Raw genomic sequence first — 20,284 nt, forward strand, 5'->3', positions numbered from 1 at the left:
TCTGGACACTTCAAAAATAAACATCTTCTTACGCAAATTATTTTTACTATGATCTGTATATCAAACCAACACTGACCTTAAGATGGGTGGATTTATTATTTCTGATTAGCAAAATTATACCATTGTGATAACTAGAACTATAGTTTTCAAACCACTTCCTTGGAAATATTCCCATCATAAAACACTGGATGTACTGTATGCTTTCTTAATATGAAATAAATGGGCTGATCATGTGCATATTTATTCTGAAGTCGGTCCCACTGTGATTGCTGGAGATTAATCTCAAGCAAAATTGCCATGCTGGAACCTGAGCTGACAAAGGGCAACAAGGATGAATGCAAAACTGCAGTTTCTCAGATTAACAGCCCAGTGAGCAAATGCGTAGTCTCTGGGTCACTAGCTGTAGTCAGGGTAATGGGTAGAATGCTGGACATCATGAAGATTTTAAAACTCCGGAAAGCTGGGTAGATACTACATGATAGCCAGACTTCAGGTGGGGCCTGGCGATGAATTACATTTGATCTCCAGACCACAGAGAAAATGGCTGCTTTGGAGGGTGAGCTCTCTGGCATTAGACCTTGCTGAGGTCTCTCCTCCCTAAACTCTGCCCTCCCCAGGCTCTACTCCTCCCCCAATCTCCCAAGTATTTTCCAACCTTGAGTAGACAACCCTACTTTAGATATAAGCATCACATTTCTGGGGAGAACCAAATGTTTGATTTTATACGTGCAGATGCAGACAGTAATATCACAAATGCATTTTCTCTTACTACTTGGTGGTCTGGGGGGGGGGGTGTTCTGTCCTGGAGGTTGGATTCAACCAATGAACTTACAAACAACACATGAAGTAGAAATTGCCAATTCTCTGAACCGGTGCTCTTTTTGTATCAATTCCATTCTGGTTTTTCTCTATTGAACCCCAGAACCCAGCAGGCCCAAGCAGGCCTCCTGCTTTGTCCTGACAGGAAAGAATGAAACTCCATATTCAAAGAGAAGCTTTATGACCATAAGATGCTTGGAACCACAGTAACAACTGATACCACCATACTCTATTTGAAAGCTTTTCTGAAGTCATGAACCTGGTGTTCTTGAAAGTTAGTTTTATCTTTTAGTTTGGGATACCGACCTACACCCAGGACCCACCAAATGCTTTCACAAAGAGGACAGGTCTAGGTGAGACTTTTGCCCAACCCAACAGGCTTTCTGATTGGCTGTCCAGATTTAAAGGCATCTTGTTAAGCAGAAATTCTACCTGAAATGTTGAAGAGGTATTTGCTGTCTGACTTTTTGTGCTTGGCTTTGCTTCCTGTGGCAGCTAGTTTATGATATGCCCATCCCTCTGTTAGAATTCCAAAGATGCCACAGGTTGAGGTCTTGCTTTAGTAGATCCAATTCTTTATCGCTTTCTAACTCATCCATAAAAGATAGATTCCCATGTGGCTTGCCACCCAGGCTGTTTACTGGGCCAGGCTAAGCGGGTTCTTATCTAAACTCGCTTCTTCCCGTTTAAAAGATGTGAGAAAACCCGCATCTATTAAAAGGCGCCCTGTTTTCATTCTGGAAAACGTAGCGACTTGATAAAAGAACGAAACCCCGGAGACACACATACAAGACGGGAGCACGTACCATTTTTGTGACCCAACCCGCCACCCACCCACCCCCTGTGGTTCTTACAAATGCAGAAATTCAACAGGTGAAGCTTTTTCTGGGCCTAAGGGTGCGTTATGCTCCGACTCTAGACAGCCCCCGCAGGAAAGTTCCGCGGCTTTACTCCGATGTCCGTGAGCTTCCTCCTAGAAAAGCAGCCCTGGAGGCCTCCCGCGGCCCGAAGCTCAGGCGGGCCCAGCACAACCCCAGAGACAGCTCTGGCAGCACTGACGAAGACTCTAGCGCCGCCTCTTTCCTCCCGCCCGGGCTTCCTTTCCCGGTCGGAGAAGCCATGAAGGCCGAGCCCCGCCGCCGCCTGGAGACCCTGGCTCTGAGGAAGCAGCTCATCGGGTAGGTGCCGCGGCTAAAGGATCTGCCAGGCTTCCGCGGCTCGCGGGGTTGCTGCGCGGGCGAGCGAAGGGCAAAGAAGGGCTCGTGCACACATGCCGCAGAAGGACGGGATCCAACGAGCTGTACCACTTCAGCGTGGAGGCGCGGGGGAAATCCTCTGCAGATCCACTTCAGAGAAGGCTCTCAAGCCACTGAGGGGGAATGATTGAAGCAGGGAGATCTTTTGAAAATACAACCCCGCACCTACAGGCTGGTGTGGACCATATTACCAGGCCGGAACTGTCATGTCTCATTGCCACCTCAGTCTGTCCGGTGCTTGTTCAGGCCGCCGCATAAGGTAGAAGAGATGGGTTTTATGTGCCGCTTTTCTCTGCCAGGAGGCTCAAAGCGGCTTACAATTGCCTCTCCCCATAACAGACACCCTGTAAGCAGGTGGGGCTGAGAGTGCCATGATATTACAAGTAGAGAATTATGTGGTAGAATGGGCCGCTGGGGAGGAATTATATTTTTCATATCCTTAAGGTGACCAGATTTTAACATTGGTAAAGTGGGACACCATTGACTGGGGTGATTAAAAATTTGGTCAATATGGAGCAACAAAAATTTTCATAGAATGCATAGAACACAAACATAGTATTGTAATATATATATTTTAATTTCAACGTAAGTACAATTTGCCAGGTGCCCCCAGATGTCCCTCCAAAAATGGGACAATCTGGTCACCTTACATATCCACCTACCCTGAAGAAGCCCAGCACAGAAGACAATGACTCTAGGTACAGAGCCAACTTATTAGGTGCAGTGCCTATGCCCCAAGATACTTTGGAAGACCCACAGAAATGTTTTTATTTATTTATTTTTAATCAGGAAGGGGGAAATGAAATGTTCAGGACCTATGGAAATTAATTTTTGCCTAAAACAGAAAAAAATATAAAAACACATTTAGAGTTACATCCAAAATCATTTTTAATGTTGATATTATGGTGGGTGGGTTCCATGAAAGCAAAAGTGCCAAGGGCCCTCAAAAGTCACGATGTGGCCCTACCTAGGTAATACATTTTGGTTTGATATGCTAATCCTTAATTTGCAGGGAGTTTTTATGTGAGGGAATATTTCAAAATGTGAGTTTCCCACCTGAAGTGGTATCACCTGTTCTTCCACTGTATTGGACCATGTCTCTCAGCAGTCCACCTAGTCAAAATCCTGGGTTACAGATGACCTTTGGGTCAAGGGGCAGGGAAAACTTGGAGCCATTCTGCACCAATTAAAAAAGTGAAATGCTCACCTTATGCAGATGCCGTATTTTTGGCGTTTTGCACAACATCAGCAACATCCAGCATCCAAGCAGCAAACCGGTAGCTACATTCTCCATTTTAAAGCGCTAGGTGGGGAACTGCATAAAGTGGATTCCCCAAACTATGTAGTGCGAGCTAGAGGAGAGCAACCAGCAAACCACACGCCAAGGAAATGTGTAGAGCCAAAGTATCACTATCTCTGCCTCCAGTGCCTGCCCTCGCACCCGCCTCCCACTCCCTTCTCCCCAGGGACAGGTTTTGCTTTTGTTTTTTGAAGCAAACTACCTGGAACAATGAATAGACATTAAATCGTGCAGGCAAAGCAAAAAAAAAAAAAAAAATTCCCCCATGTTAAAACTCAAAGCATGCCTAATTCCCCCCCCCCCCAAAAAAATCAGGCTCATTATTCCAAATGGGGTGGCATTAAAAATGCACTATGCATCTATGATCAGATGCATAGGTGTCTCAATGGAGAAGTTTTACTTAGTTAACATTGCAGGCCCCTTTAAAACATGAAGAAAAGTGATTGGCTGCCTGGCTTGATTGACAGGCAGAGGAGAGTCGCATGTAAAGTACGTTGCTCTCCGCCATTTCAAGCAGGCATGCAGAGTGCTAAGAAGCATGAGAAGGTGGCAGATGAAAGCAAGAGAGCCACAAGGTGAGGAATGGCTGAAGGAACATTCTTTTTTAGTGTTACACAATTTCGCTGGCGTAACACTATTGTTTTCAACGTGTAGAAGTGCCCTTGAATTGCAAAGAATTAAAAGAGACTTGTTAGTTGCTCGCAACTAGATGCATGTATGTAATGTAACTCTCTGGTCTTGACAGAAAAACAAACACAGCAGAATTTGTCACTTATGGGGATGCCATTTTCTCCAGGGGAGCAGATCTCAATTGCCTGGAGAGCTCTAATTCCAGGACATCCCCAGGCCCCACATGGAGGCTGGCATCCCTATATCCCCATAGAATCATAGAGTTGGAAGGGACCTCCAGTGTGTGGAGATGGATGGGACTAGCAACAGGTCTCTTTTAATTACTTCTTTCCACAACTGGCATTAATCAGTACCTTTACGTTTTTATATACCCCATGTTTTTTGTGAACTACAACTGAACCCAAAGGATAAATTTTGTTATTTTAGCAGTCTTCGTCATCGTGCTGCATATTTGTTGTGACACTGTCTACTAATTTAGTCTCTCCTTATATCTGTACTTTTATTATTTTTGTCCCATCATCTGAGGAAGTGTGCCTGCACAAAAAGCTCACACCTTGAATAAATCTGTTGGCTTTAGAGATGCCATTGGACTCAAATTTTTTTGTGCTGCTTCAAACCAATACATCTATTCACATGAATCTGTGAGGAGGAAAGGTCATCCATCTGCATTCAGATAAAGCCCATAACTGGTCTTTTGCCCTTAAAATGATAAATACTAGAAAACTGTCTCTTACAGTGTAAACCTGAAAAAAAATTATGCCCTCCTGAACATACTAATTTCCTTGGGACTGTGCACTATGGGACTACACTGCCATCACGATAGAAAATAATGAATGTTTAAAAGCCACAGACAAGGCTTTTTTCTAGCAACCTTAGTTTTGGGAATGAACAAACTGGGAACTTGTTATCACATCCTGGTCATTTTGTTTCTTTCCATATGAGTGAGGATTGGGATTAAAGGTGGGCAACTCGCTCTCTCCAAATATACATAAAGATGGGAGAACGTTGAAGATACAAAACGAGCCACATTTATTATTTATTTACTGCATTTATATCCTGCTTCTCCACAGAGGGGATCAAAGCCAACTTGGATCATTTTCTCCATTTTATCTTGACAACTCTGTGAGACATATTAGGCTGAGAGTATGTGATCATCCCAAAGTCAATCAGTGAGATTTCAAAGCAGAGCTGGGATTTGAATCTGGGTCTTTCACATCCCATTCTGTTATTTATAGTTGATCTTTCTCACTGAGAATCACAGTGGATTAGATTGTGCAACAGCCACTGAGGGTATTCAATATAAACAAAAGGTTGGGACATCCAGTAAACAATGGAATAGAATTTGGACAGTAGACATTAGAAAACAAGCAGAAATGTGAAACACCGTTGAAACAATACATAAGCATTAACATGACCCATCAAACAGCCAGTCCTGAGTGAATCATGTAGGCTGCAGGGTATCAAGTTACCTGGTAAGGTAAAGGTAAAGGTAAAGGTATCCCCTGTGCAAGCACCGAGTCATGTCTGACCCTTGGGGTGACGCCCTCTAGCGTTTTCATGGCAGACTCAATACGGGGTGGTTTGCCAGTGCCTTCCCCAGTCATGACCGTTTACCCCCCAGCAAGCTGGGTACTCATTTTACCGACCTCGGAAGGATGGAAGGCTGAGTCAACCTTGAGCCGGCTGCTGGGATTGAACTCCCAGCCTTATGGGCAAAGCTTTCAGACGGCTGCCTTACCACTCTGCGCCACAAGAGGCTCTTGAAAGTTACCTGGTAGTTGCCCAAAATACGTTCTTCCTCAAAAGCAGCCCTCTAGAGAGAAACCAAGGCTTTAAGACTTGAAATACTATTATGGATGCCTAGCAACAGCCACTGAGGGTATTCATTTCTTAAAGCTTATAGGTGCACAGGATTTCAGCTTTTTCTACAAATCTGGGATGATTTTCAGGTTTACAGAAAGATCTTCCCTGTCTATCCATGGCCTTAATCTCTAGATTTAAGTATTCTGAGATTGGGCTTTGTTGAGTATTAGATATACTGACGAAGGCCCATTATGCATGGCTGCCGAAACAGCGATTTCGGGTCACATGGAAAACGCGGAGGGGGAAGACGCGACACACACCGGTTATGCACGGGGCGGGGCGCAATGGCGGCAAAACCCAGAGTAACCGATTATGCACGCGGCAATCCCGGCGCCGCTTCTGGTTGCACCCCGGTCACCCGGAAGCTGCGCTTTCTTCCGCGTTCCGCGAACGTGGCTTTTTCGGCGGCATCTCCATCTTCATTTTGCCCTCCTTTTTTCTTCTTGGCAACCTCTCCCTGGGAAAAGTCTGATCAGTGTCAGGATATAACGGGATAAAGCTGGCAACAATAAGATTTTATCAGTGGCACTTTGCCTTTGGAATGCCCTTCCCCTTGAAACTTGCCTGATACCCCATTGCCTGATACCCCATCCTTTATGCATCAGCCAAACCAAATTTCATGCCAGCAGGATGTTTTAAGGCATTTGGTGTTAGAGCTTAATTTCTCAATATGTAGCTGAGTGTGTGCAGGGAGGCCAATCTAGGATGCTCTGTGGGCCTCAACCACAATTCCCTATGGAATTATTTCAGATCTCACAGGATTCTGCTCTCACTTGGGAGGTTGTTCTACCAGGCTGGAGCCAGGGCCAAAAAAGCCCTGGTTCTGGTTGAGGCTGCCTTTCTCTCTGGAACCAGGATTTTCAGCATGTGTTGTTAGCTGTAGTAGAGGCTCCTGGGGAGGAGGGCATAGGGGAGGAGGCAGCCCTGTTGAAATATACTGATGTGTGTTTTCAGATCGGTACTTAATTTCTACAAATGTCTGGGTTTTCTTTTTCTTTCAGATCTTCCTGCAGGCTTTTTTTCCCAGAAGACCCAGTGAAAATTACCAGAGCAAGGGGCCAGTATATGTATGATGAAAAAGGAAACAAGTACCTTGATTGTATAAATAATGTTGCTCACGGCAAGTGTGAAATTAATTTCTCATTAAGTCCCAACTTTATGTTGGCATCAGAGAAATGGGGCAAGGCCCTGTGTTTAACTTTGCCCCTTTTCACCACTTTCCTGCTGAATATCATTCCATGTCCCTCAGCTTTGATTCTCTATGAGGTTTGAAATATTTGCCTTTATAGACCGCACCTAAGCACATCCTTTGGTCTGACACCATGCGACACCGTAATCAGCAGTGTCAGCAGCTAATGCCTTTGGAACAGAATTAAAGATCTTGGTAAAGAAAGGTTATCTCTCATACCTAACATACTTATCAGCTGATTTGAAGTGTAGCAAGGAAGCTATTAAATTGCTTTTCCTGATGCCTTCATACTGTAAATAACTGAGCACATGCATCAAGCCACATCTTCTTCAATTAGCACAAGGAGACCCTATCCTCATAATTTTGCAGGACTGAGCTGAATTAGTCAGACTTTAAAACAGCATAAATTGTTAAATATATTGTATCCCTTTTGAGTGGACACTGAAATAGGCTTTTCCTCATCTACCTTCATTATCTTGCAGTTGGTCATTGTCATCCTGATGTAATCCGTGCAGCACATCAACAAAACCAGGTGTTAAATACAAACTCTCGGTATCTACATGACAATTTGGTAGATTACGCACAAAGACTTTCTGATATATTGCCAGAAACGCTGTGCACTTTCTATTTTTTGAATTCTGGGTAAGTGCCTAATATAGAACAAATAAGGCAGCATGTTTATTACCTTCTCATCTGGACTTATATTGATACCGAGACAGTAATATTAAGTGTAGTCACTTGAGTCAAAATGACAATGGCGTTTAGTATGATTTCATTCCGAATAACAGCACATTGGATCGGACTGCTGTTTTATGTAGCTGAAATACTAAAAAGTTGACTTTTGGGACCAGTTGTGATGCTTGAATTATACATACCTCTTTCTGTACCATGTTGCACCTACACACCCATGTAGGCTGTGTACTAGGAAAAGCTGCCCAGTATTGTTTGGTTTTGATGCCCAGTATTTGTTTCCACTTGATATTTCAACCAGAACAGAACATTTTGAATATATACCATTTATGAATACTAGTATTCTCACATATTCTGGTCTCAGGCTAATATTTTCCAGTTATAATGTATCAAACAGTTTGTAACAGTGAAATGTTTCATTATAGAACTGTGTGAATTGGCTAGGACAAAACGGTAATGTTTACTCAGCAATTCCCCTTTGTACATACTTTTATTTGCCCGCTTGCAAATCCAGGGTCTGACTGCTCAGTTCTGTGAACTGTAGCCACAAAATAGCTATGCTAGAAATCATTCTTTGGCTGTACATGTTGAATGAAAATGATGAAACTTTCAACTGTAGATCAGAAGCCAACGATCTTGCCCTGAGACTGGCCCGGCAATACACAAAGCATGAGGATGTTATTGTAATAGATCAGTAAGTATATAAATCATTTTCAATTCACTTGATTTTAATTATAAAACAAGAACATTTTTATAAACTTACTAGGGGCAAAGCCCGTTGTCTCCAAGAATACAACGGGCACTAGAGCTTGGCAGTGGGAAGAGGAAGGGGAGGAGTTGTCCAGTCTTTAAGGGCATGGGGTTGTCATGTGTGTTGTGTGGGAGGTTGTGGTGGCATGGTGGCAAATGAGGGCATGGGTGTGGATATATGGGTGTCAAGAACCTGTGGTATGGAATGTTCATTGATTGTGGGAGAGGACTGACCTTTGGGAAATGTGGCATAGTGGTTACAGATGAGCTTTCCAGAGCCATGTCTTCAGATATGTGAAGGGAAAATCAGACTGGAGACTCTTCTTAGGGGAAGATTACATGGCAACCAATTCCTCCCAGTTCGGCGTCATTTCCCTTCTTGTGTGAATTAGGCCACATTCACCAAAATGCCCCTCTGCCCTAATACACATGGGGTAGTCACAGTACACAGGTGTCCACCCTGTTCCTTCTTCTCCATTTTTTCACTGTTGGTAAAATGTTATGTGCCCACCTGCTTCTTTCATGGTTGCTCCTTAGAAGAACGGATTTTTGTACCCTATTGCTTACTACCCAAAGGAGTCTCAAAGCAGTTTACAAATACCTTTTCCATTTGTCTCTTCACAATAGTCAACCTGTGAGGTATGTAGGGTTGTGAGAGATCTGAGAGAACTGGGAATGGGCCGCAGTGAACCAGCAGGCCTCAGGTGTCTCAAAGCATTTTCCAATTGTCTTCCCCTTCTCTCCCCATGAGGGAGGTGGAGTAGTGAGCCTCACAGGGAAGCTGGCAACCCGAAGAGGAAGACTGTCTGTGCACAGCAGTCTTGACCTTAGTAAGGTTTTTAATACTGTTTTTTTTTAATTTGCCAGGCCAAGGTTATTTGCCAGTTACTATTTCAGTGACGATGTGTCTCCAGACATTTACTTGTTCTCTATTTAGTTTCAGGCTGTAAATATTTATTGAGATCTTCCTGCACTTTCCAGACTCACAGGACTGATGCTGGTCTGCCTGTCTGCACCCCAGAATACAAACAGTTGCTGATAAGGGCTGGCCATAACCCATAGGCCAGGAGGGACACTCCTGCACCACTCCCTACCAACTGCAGGCAAAAATGGCTCATTTGAAGGCTGGACTCTGAGGCATTGTATGATTTTGAAGTCCCACCTCCAAACCTCTAGGAATATTTCCAACCCAGGGATAGCCAACCTACAGGTGTGGCCTGGAGAGCTCCTGGAATTACAGCTCACCTGCAGAGTATAAAGATCAGCTCCCCAGGCAGAAAGGGCTACTTTGGACAGGGTTGTGGTAGAGAAGAAACATTTAAGGCTTCCCACACAGGTTGTTGTTGAATTGAAAGACTTGAGGCCTACTGCACAGGGTTGTTGTGCAGATGAAACAGGAGACAAAAGAGCCAGCTTCCTCTGCAGAATAACGCTGTGCAGTGGCCTCAAATCTGCAGAGTTGCAAAGAAGAAAGACACATGGCTTGGCTGTGTCTAACCCCCAGCCAGAGCAGTATTTTAAGTGAGAAGGGGCTTTTCTGTGGCCTCCCTGTCAGGCAACTGTTTGGCAGAAGGGGAAAGTCCCCCCCCCCTCAAAAGGAAGGCCCTCAGGCTCCCCTGCGTTGCTCTTGGAAAGGCCTCCCTCCCCTCAGTCAGGGCCTGTCAGAGGCTCCTTCCCAGCAGGCCTGAAGGGAGGGAGAGGGAGCACTCTGCAGCCTCCAGCCAGCTCTGTCAGGGTTCTGAGGCAATTTGCAGTTGGACATGACAGTTAGGACAGCCTTGGGGCGAAAAGGGCTGGAGCAGCCTCTGTTCTCATCCTCCTTGGTAGCCCTACTGACCTCCTCTCCCTTTGGTGGTCAGGAGCAGACTGGCAGCCAGACTGGGCTGGGTGAATGGAATTTTGGTCTGTTCTGGTGAGGGGCCAATAGGAAGGCACTTTGTGCGCCTCCCCATTGGCTGCTTGGCCTGGATAGACACTTGGAGGGCCCAATCAGGAGCCGCTTTGCGGCTCCTGATTGGGCCCTCTGAGTTTTTATCCTGGACAGGGCCCGCCCTAACTCCTCCCCAGGTGGCCTTACTCTTTTATTTAATAGGACCCTGTCCTATTTAAAGATAATGGCACAGCTACCCATTGTTACTCTTGTATTCTGCGCTGGAAAAGTTTGGTTATCACAATTCAGAGATTCTTAAAAGCTCATTGTTCACATAGGCATTTGTTACTGGGCTCAATTTAAGGAATTGGCTAATGTATACAAAGCCTTACATGGCCTTGGTCCCTCATATCTGCAGGACTGGCTTTTCCTCTATACTTCATCACAACAGCTTTGCTTATGTTGGCAGGAGCCTCTAAAGGTGCCAACCTGTTGTTGTTATGTGCGAAGTCGTGTCCGACCCATCGCGACCCCATGGACAATGATCCTCCAGGCCTTCCTGTCCTCTACCATTCCCCGGAGTCCATTTAAGTTTGCACCTACTGCTTCAGTGACTCCATCCAGCCACCTCATTATCTGTCATCCCCTTCTTCCTTTGCCCTCGATCGCTCCCAGCATTAGGCTCTTCTTCCTTCTCATGAGATTGCCAAAGTATTTGAGTTTCATCTTCAGGATCTGGCCTTCTAAAGAGCAGTCAGGGCTGATCTCCTCTAGGACTGACCGGTTTGTTCGCCTTGCAGTCCAAGGGACTCGCAAGAGTCTTCTCCAGCAGCAGAGTTCAAAAGCCTCAATTCTTTGACGCTCGGCCTTCCTTGTGGTCCAACTTTCGCAGCCATACATTGCAACTGGGAAGACCATAGCCTTGACTAAACGCACTTTTGGACTAAACGCACTTTTGAAAGGTGCCAACCTACAAATGGGCAAAATCAATAACTGTCCATGCAGTGTCTTTCTGTGTTGTGGCTCCCACCTTGTGGAACAGCCTGTCCAGGGGCAGGACAAATCCACGGTTTTCTGCAAACTATGCAAAACTGAATTATTCAGTTTTGTACAGGGTTGCACTGTACAAAATGGTATTACAAACTTCCTTGGATACTGGATTAGGGACTGTGGTCTATACTTCAATGTACAATTTAATGTAAGTAGGATCTTATTATGTAATTTTTGTAATGCTTAATGTGCGATATTAACACTCATGTTTCAATTATTCTTCTGGTGGTTCCAGACTTTTGCAATCCCTATGCTTCATTTCTTGAATGTTCCATAATGCTGACTGTGTTGACGCACCACACAATCCACCTTGAGTCCCCTGAGAAAGGCGGACTACAACTAATATAAATAAATAGCCTTGTTCAGTCATTACATTTGACCATGCGCTACCCAGGATTCTTCTGTTATGATCACGCTATATCCTGCACATTCACCCAAAGTAGCTCATAACAATACATAATTCCATATTAAAAGTGTATAAAACATAACCCCATCCCCCTCACACCCTGACAAGACAGCACATAGAGGAAACTAGATATCAAAGGCCAGGTATGATATGCATATTCCATCTTCCAGAAAATTCCAGACAGTTTCTCCCAGACAGGGAATCCCAGACAGTTTCTCACACATGCTGCCCTGGTGTTGTATATCCTGCTTAACTTGAAGGCTGGTAATACACTGGATCTAAGTGTAGTGTTCTAGACTCCACTGCATGTTGTCACTAAGGTGTAGTGCAGACTACCTTACAGGAAATCATACAACACTCTTTATTAAAATCAGCACCGATCTTGTGCTGCTTGATTAAATTGTTCCTAATTTAAACTGATGGTTCAGCTTGTTTTTACAAAGAAAGCCACTGAAAGAATGCCTAACCATGCAATGGTCACTTCAAGATCAAACTTCTGTAACCTGCTGTACACAGGGCCTGCCCTTGTCCCTGACAAGGGACATTACAGTTGTTGCAAAATGCAGCTGCTAGGGTTCTCATGGGAACATCTTGGAGAGCTCACATCAAGCCTGTGCTGAACCAGCTGCACTGGCTGCTAGTGGAATTCCAGATCAGGCTCAAGGTTCTGGCTTTGATTTTTAAGGCGATAAGAGAGCTGGGTCTAGCGTACCTGAGGGATCACTTATCTCCCTATATCTCTCAGAGCTCTCCGCTCTACAAATTTCAACAGGTTGGTGATCCCTGGCCCACGTGAGGTTCACCTGGCCTCGACTAGAGCCCTTTCTGTCCTGGCCCCTACCTGGTGGAATGAGCTCCTGGAAGAGCTGAGGGCCCTGCTGGAACTACCACAGTTCATTGGGGCCTGCAAGATTGAGCTCTTTCTCCAGGCATTTGGTTGAGGCCAGGGCAGGGAAGATCTATATGACACCTACTCCAAAAGTAACCAACCCAAACATTCAAAAATTCTGAATACATCCAAAAACATGTATTAAAACATCTAGCCACTGCCACCATATTTATGGTAACATGGGATGGGGGCCAAACTGGTTGGGTCCAAATGGGGTTGTTTGGGGTGGGTTCAGTTTTACTGTTGGGGAAATCTTATTCTGTTTTATTTTTATGCTGTAAACCACCGCGAGCCGGCTGGCCCAGGAGTTGGAGCCAACAAGTTAAATAAATAAAAAACCTGAATAGCTGTTCCAATTTGTCACTCTGTGTTAGCACTAGCGAATTAACCATGTAGCTCTGCTGATTGTTTGTTTGTTTTTTAAGTGCTTATCATGGACATCTGACATCCTTGATTGACATAAGTCCATATAAATTCAGAAATCTAGACGGCCAAAAGGAATGGGTCCATGTGGTATGCAGATGAGTCTACAAAACATTGACCTTTTCAATTAAATTTTTATAAAAACTCAATAGGTCTCAATAACAAATTACCCTTTCTTTGGATAGGTTCCTCTTCCTGATACATATCGAGGATTGTTCAGAGAAGATCACAACGATCCAGCTGCAGCATACGCCAATGAAGTGAAAAAAATAATTGATCAAGGACACAGAAAAAGCAGGAAGGTAGAATAAAGGAGACGTTTGAGTCACTTGTTTAAACAGTTATAAAAATAGGGGGTTTTTTTAGTCAAGTCCAGTGATACATACAACTCTTAATACAGTAAGAGAACTAGAGGCTCCTTGGCCATCCCAAGGGGTGTGTGAATTTAATCACTTCAAGTGCCTATTGCAGGTTGCTAGCATCAATAACGCTCACCACGTGTTCTCTAGATTTCTGCCCTTCATGGCTCCTTCATGGCTGAGACAGTGGGATGCCAACTTCAAGAGATAATAAATCCATCCCCGACATAAGGGACTTTCCAGGGGGGGGGAGGTGGAAGGAGCTAGTGAGGCATCTTCTATTGAAGAAACCATTGCTAAGATCTGCGGGAGCTGCTAGCTACTGCCCAAACTTGTACTTAGTATTTCTGGGGAAGATGGCAGAGTGGGCAGCTGCGGATCAACAGCTGGAATTCCTGGATGAAGCATTCCAATCTGGCTTCTGACCTGACCATAGGGTGGATACTGCACCGGTAGCCCTAGGACAGAGGGTGGCTGTTGGGGAGAACCAATCACACTGAAACCAACTCTAGTGTGGAGTTCCACAAGGTGTGATTCTCTCCCCGTTATTCAATATGCGTCCCCTTGCCCAACTGGTTCACAGCTTTGGGCTTGGGTGTCACCAATATGTGGATGACATCCAGCTCTTATCTCCTAATGGATGTATGGCCAGGCACCTCCCTGGATTCTTTAGCCAGATGCCTGGAGGTCGTGGCACACAGGTTCCAGCAGAATTGCCTGATGTTCAGTCCCTTGAAGATGGAGGTCCTCTGGCTGGGTGAGAAAGGACCAGACCAGGAACCGCATCTTCCCGGCCTGGCTGGTGTGCAGCTCTCAGCTACTAAACTGGGCAAGAGTCTGGGAGTGAGTCTTGATGCCTCCCTAACTATTAAGGTCATGAGTAGCCTAGCTGGCGCTTTACCACCTTCATCAAGGTAAGCTCCTAGCACCCTATCTGGCCCCAGACCACCTGGCCACTATGATCCATGTGATTTGTTACCTCTAGACTGGATTACTGTAACTTTCTGTACATGGACCGTCCTTCATCTCTCCTCTTGAAATTGCAACTGGTTCAGAATGCAGCTGCTAGGTCCTCACTAAAACATATGAAAGACCCATATGACGCTAATTCTTCAACAGCTTCATTGCTTTCTGGCTGAATTCTGGATTAGGTTTGTGGTATTGATATTAACCTTGAAGGCTATATGCAGTCTGGGTCCAGCATATCTTAGGGACCGCCTGGATATATCCCCAAAGGTCTTTACGCTCAGCCAATGTCAACAGGCTGGTGATCCTTGGCCCCCAATATGTATGTCTGGCCTCAGCCAGGGCCCTTTTTGATCCTAGGCCCAGCTTGGTGGGATGAGTGCCTGAGTGAGATCAGAGCCATATAGGAGCTCCAGCAGTTCCACAGGGCCTGTAAAATGGAGCTCTTCAACCAAGTCTTTGTTGTATTTAATTATACTGTTAACTGCCTCAAGATGTTGGGTGAGGGGCGGGATACTACTACTACTACTAAATAATATGACAAATATATTTCATCCCAGTAAAGTAAGTGTGATGTGTGGTCAGAAAGGCAGCCTTGGTACAAATTGTTCTTCTCAGTCCATATCCTGTTGTCTGCTCAGTAAGAGATATTTATGAACAGTAGCATGTAGGCATGTAGCTTACTCCTGACAACATTTCTGGAAAAGAAACTTAGCAACAGCTATTTCTCAAATATGGTTCAGTTTTAAGCAACTGGAATGTAAATTTATCCTTCTACAGCTAGCTTCACTATTGTTACAAATACTTAACTTTTCAGTTTGCAGCATTTTTTGCTGAATCTTTACCAAGTGTTGCTGGACAGATCATTCCACCGCCAGGTTATTTCCAGAAGGTGGCAGAGTAAGTAGTACTTCCAAGCTAAACATTACTTGTACTTACCTCATTTGATCTAAACTGTTACTTGTTTGGATATTAAGACTGCTGTATCCTTCTTGGTCTTTTGCTGCTGGTAATAAGGAACATGACTTAGACAACTCTGACATAACATCAAAGCCCCATTTGATTTTAGTGGAAGAATTAACTATGTATTTGGTATGCTCCCATGAATTGCCTGGATAAAGCTTGGGGGGGGGGTACGTATGTGAGTTATGTGCCATTAAATTGCTTTGAAATTCTGATAACCCTATGCATTACTGACCTCTACAATGTTTTATCATTATCAGTCTTGCTCTGATCTTGAAAACTGACCACCATGGCTTCCTTTGAGTCATTCCATGCACATACACATTTGTCTGAGTTTAATGGCTTAATGTATTAATGAGTAATAACATTTAAAAACATGCAGTGATAATAACTCTGAACACCTATATGCATTTCAGTGACTTCTGGCTCTCTTGATAGGCACATACACAAGGCAGGAGGTGTGTTCATTGCTGATGAAATTCAAGTTGGCTTTGGGAGAGTTGGTAAACATTTTTGGGCATTTCAACTTCAGGAAAATTTTATCCCTGATATTGTCACTATGGGAAAACCAACTGGCAATGGACATCCTGTCTCCTGTGTAGCAACAACTAAGGACATTGCAGAGGCATTTTCAGCAACAGGCGTGGAATATTTTAACACGGTAAAGAGTTACCAATACTTGTGCTAAATATGGATGTTAGCCTTACTGAGGGATATTGTTTAATGCAGCTCCACTTACAACATGCATATTGGACAACTTGAAAAATACTACTGTGCTTCTGTAACTACATTAAATTCTGACAGCACTTTTTTATAACATCAGTTAAAAATTAAATGGCGAAAGTTCTCCCCCCCCCCTTTTTTTTCTTCCCACTCCTGGGGTCTCAGTTTGGAGGAAATCCTGTGTCCTGTGCAATAGGTATAGCAGTTTTGGATGTCATTGAAAAGGAGCAGCTTCAAGCCCATGCTCTTCAAGTGGGAAGCTTCCTCATGGAACTACTCCATCAGCAAAAAGAAAAACATCCTCTAATTGGTGATGTCAGGTATCAATTATTTTATTTCACTGGATTGGTTCTAGTGGTCCATAGGCCATGGATCATCTTTATTTTCTCTTTACACTCATACCTTTCAACCTTAGGAAAATTATTTCCCTTTGTCAGGAAATCCTAAGAATAAACAGCCCTTAGCTGCTCCCTCAGACATCAGTTTCCTGGATCCAACCCCCTAACTTGTGAGGAAATTAAGAATTATGAGAACTGCTTCCATAAAGTACCTCTTCTATCAATCTTTAAAATAAGTTTCAAGATGTAAAGTGGAGATTGGAGAGCTATAAACATGTTAAATTAAGAACTACTAAGTAGCTCATGATGGTTTACAAAATTAAATGCATTTTAGGATTTTCTATTTGCAAAGTATCCTTTGTTTAGAATCCATCCTTCTCCCTAAAGCACCTTATATTGCTCTTGCCTTGCTTCCATTTTATCTTCATAACAATCCAGTAAGTTAGTGATGCAGAGAAGGGGGAAGAGAGGGAGAGAAAAGTGGGGATTTTACACTGGATGAGTAAATGAAGATTTTATAAACTATCTTGATTCCTGATAGCTGCCAACTTATTGATTTTCCTCTCTTTGAAGGGGTGCTGGATTGTTCATTGGAGTAGATTTGGTACAAGACCAAACAGAAAGATCACCTGCTACCCAAAAAGCTGAGTTTATAACAAAAAGGTATTTTTCCAGTCACACAGTTGAATTCATACTGCAAACCATATCTTCAAATACCTTTGAATAGAAATAACTGGTGGTATAAGTATTTTGAAGATTGTAGTGATATATTTGTGTGGGATGGCAGTAGAGGGAAGTTTCTTTCTCTTCCTTTTCCCTCATCCTTCCAACATATTCCTACAGAGCACTCCCTTCCTTATGTACAGCAGCACAGTATTTCACAGACACCAGTAACATTTGCTCAAAAGAAATGTAGGTGCATTAACAGCTGAGTGGCTGTGGAAACAGAACTCTTGCAGAGGATGAGGTTGAGGCCCTGGCCTCTCAGCGACCTGTTTTTTAGGCTTTTTGTAAAGTTTCTCCTTCCTTTTAGCTGTGCAGTGGGGTTTAGGTGTTTTGTCTGGAATTGTTGGGTTCCATGAGTTCTGTGTAGACTAGCTGGTAATAACAGCTGCTCCAGCAGTAAATCATCCAGAGAGTAACTACCAGACTTAAACTATTGTGTACAGAACTTGTGGGGGGAGCTGCATTTCTCAAAATTCTGTACCAAGGTTCTTATGACCACATGTAGTTTTGCTAAATAAATAAAAACTAGTCGCGTTATTGCCACAGTACAGGGACACAACGTTCAGCCTGGTGAGTCTTTGCAAATTAGATTCTTTCTTTGCAAAATCTATTACCCGAATGTATCTGATCTTCAAGCAAGTAACACCACCTAGGTTTTAGAAAGTGATAACACACAGACAATAGCTGAATAGACTGAACATTCAGCAGGAATAATGGTCCTAATACTTTGTCATTTTCAATCATTTCCTAAATTCTAGGTTGAAGGAAGAATTCATTATACTGAGCACTGATGGCCCAGGAAGGAACGTGCTTAAATTCAAGCCCCCATTGTGTTTTAATAAAAAAGATGCACAGCTTGTTGTGGACAAGCTTGATAAGATATTAACAGGTAAGGAAAAATGTCCATAGAATGAAAAAGGATGTTTGATCTGTAAATATACATAATTTATAAAGATCTTTAGCCATTCACTCTCAGTTCTGTTTGTTGACACTCAAAGAGTAAGAAATGTGGCTGAGCAGGCAGACTCAAACGCACTTCAGGAATGAGCGCAGCCTTGAAACTGCAGGCTACCTTACACCTACAGCATGCTTTCATACAACCCCTTCATGCATCAGGGGTGAAGGAAGAACCAGTCATATGTACACACTGTATCCACCGTACAAAATCCAAGTATCAAGGAGATAGACTACTGCTCAGTTGCAGAATACCTGCTTCACATGCAGATGACTCCTGGTTAAACCCATAATATCTAGGGGCTGTTATCAAAGATTTTTCTCAATCCAAGCTAATGCCTGTCAGAGCAGACAGTATGGAGCTATATAGATCAATGGTTGACTCAGTATAAAAAGCTTAATCTGCAAAAGCCTAAAAGCATTTTTGTTACTATGATTTTATTTACAGTATACGATACGATGATATAATTTGATACACAGGTGCTGTCATACAAACTGAACCATCTCCATACCCTACAGGTTCTGATAGTTGTGTGAGAAGCATCTATATATATCTCCCCCTCCTATTCCTAAGGGATGCAAACTCACAGCAGCTTAACTGTAAGACACTGATCTGGCTACGCTTACTTGTAAGCAAGGCATAAATGTGTAATGAAGTAGGTCAGGCTAAAAAGTTCAAAGCATCAACATTAGCCATTCTTAGTAAAGAAGAGACTAGATAATCTCTTATGGGAATAAGAGTTTCATTGCTGGGCGATATACAAGCTGAATAATAATAATAATAATATATTGAAGCTTTTGAGATAATTAACAGCAGCATTTATATTGACTGTTCTGCAGAATTAGAGATGGGAAATGCCTAGAGCCATTCAGTTCCTTCCCTTCAAATGGTAAGCATTTCGTCTGTATCAGAATTCAACTACAAACTGACAAATCAAAATAGAAAAATGAAGTTCAGAGTGATACAAAATTAGGCTCAAGCTTTTAATTTAACCAATTATGTTCTCACAACAATCTATAGCAGCATATTAGAACACTGTTATAGAAAGCTTTAAAATGTGAATGTTTAATATATATTCATTCTTTTTCTTACAGATAAAAGATGCTGAATTCTACTATACTTTAATTATAGCCTAAGAAGATGTAAAGCTTCTACATTTGTTTAATCTAATTATGAAATTGGCATCACTATTTAGTTAGAATGCTAGTGATACAGGTTTTAAGCTCTTCAAGCATTATCTGCTAGCTCAACTTCTTAGCATAGTTGCGATGCAATCAACCATAATTTGTAAGGAACTATACTTGTAACTGTTACATCAGTACTGTTCACTATTACCTGTATGTTCTTGCTGGCTAAATACAATTTAGCAATGCAAGTAGCAGCTCATAATTTGATTTGTGTCAGTAATTTAAGTAATCTAAAGGAACAATAGATTTCTTTTCAGTTTTAAAGTAGCTAGCATCTTTTCTTGGTTTTCTGGCAGACAGGGGAAGTTTTCACTAACAGCAACTAGATATACATAGAAAGTATATTCAGCTTTTATTTTTCATTCAAGAACAGGGAGATACCACTGTTGACATTTGAGTAACAACCAGATTTGGCTGTGTCAATTTTTCAGAATTCTGACAAAGGCACACTACTTTGACACAAATGGCAAACCCTCACAGGCTCCTCCCACTCCCTTATAGGTAAGATAAAGAGCAAGCTACATTACATTTGCAGCAGCCCTCTACATTAGCTACAAGCTTTAGATTCTTGCATTTAATAGTGTGCACTTTAAATACAGCAGTGTTGAGGCTCAGCACAATATGATGTGCTATTTTAAAATTACTTTTTAATGTCAGGAAGAATACTAGATTTCAACTATTTCATACTGCAAAGCCAAGTAATCCTATTATTACCCATTATTTTTTTAGAATCACTGTCAGCATGAAGGCTGTTCATGAAAGACTCGGACACATAAACATTGAAAAACCAACTTTTCAGGCAACACATTTTAAAGTTATTTCAAGCATTAAGTGCAGAATCCTTGACTATAGTTAATACATTTTCAGTAAACACATATAAGAAAGCCCTCAATCAGCAAATTATTTTAATTTGAGAGTGGCTTCAGATACAA

The 20,284-nt window shown here is 42.9% G+C and overlaps 1 protein-coding gene across 4 annotated transcripts; it reads left to right on the forward strand.

Annotated features, from left to right (window-relative positions):
* Positions 1-1,744: 1,744 nt before the first annotated feature.
* On the forward strand, positions 1,745-19,554 carry PHYKPL (5-phosphohydroxy-L-lysine phospho-lyase). Of its 4 annotated transcripts, XM_077326703.1 has the most exons (14): positions 1,745-1,997; positions 3,843-3,950; positions 6,870-6,988; positions 7,540-7,699; positions 8,367-8,441; positions 13,138-13,225; positions 13,321-13,437; positions 15,278-15,360; positions 15,862-16,084; positions 16,312-16,466; positions 17,058-17,147; positions 17,969-18,099; positions 19,005-19,054; positions 19,260-19,554. In XM_077326703.1, exons 1-13 carry the CDS (start codon positions 1,939-1,941, stop codon positions 19,025-19,027), a joined length of 1,431 nt encoding a protein of 476 aa, XP_077182818.1. In that variant the 5' UTR covers positions 1,745-1,938; the 3' UTR covers positions 19,028-19,054; positions 19,260-19,554. The 4 variants fall into 4 exon arrangements, with proteins under 4 accessions (XP_077182818.1, XP_077182819.1, XP_077182821.1 ...); XM_077326706.1 differs by having other exon boundaries at positions 1,905-1,997; positions 3,890-3,950; positions 19,005-19,554; XM_077326707.1 differs by having other exon boundaries at positions 1,909-1,997; positions 3,893-3,950; positions 19,005-19,554.
* The last annotated feature ends 730 nt before the right edge of the window (positions 19,555-20,284 follow it).

This window comes from Paroedura picta, chromosome 3, assembly GCF_049243985.1.
Source record: "Paroedura picta isolate Pp20150507F chromosome 3, Ppicta_v3.0, whole genome shotgun sequence".
Lineage (NCBI taxonomy): Eukaryota > Metazoa > Chordata > Lepidosauria > Squamata > Gekkonidae > Paroedura > Paroedura picta.

Bases quoted from the DNA above. Each gene is read 5' to 3' on its own strand.
- PHYKPL (XM_077326703.1), top strand. From the start codon at position 1,939: ATGAAGGCCGAGCCCCGCCGCCGCCTGGAGACCCTGGCTCTGAGGAAG. The intron at 13,226-13,320 runs GTATGCAGATGA...TTCTTTGGATAG, and splicing joins AAAAGGAATGGGTCCATGTG to GTTCCTCTTCCTGATACATA. The intron at 16,467-17,057 runs GTATCAATTATT...CTCTCTTTGAAG, and splicing joins CCTCTAATTGGTGATGTCAG to GGGTGCTGGATTGTTCATTG.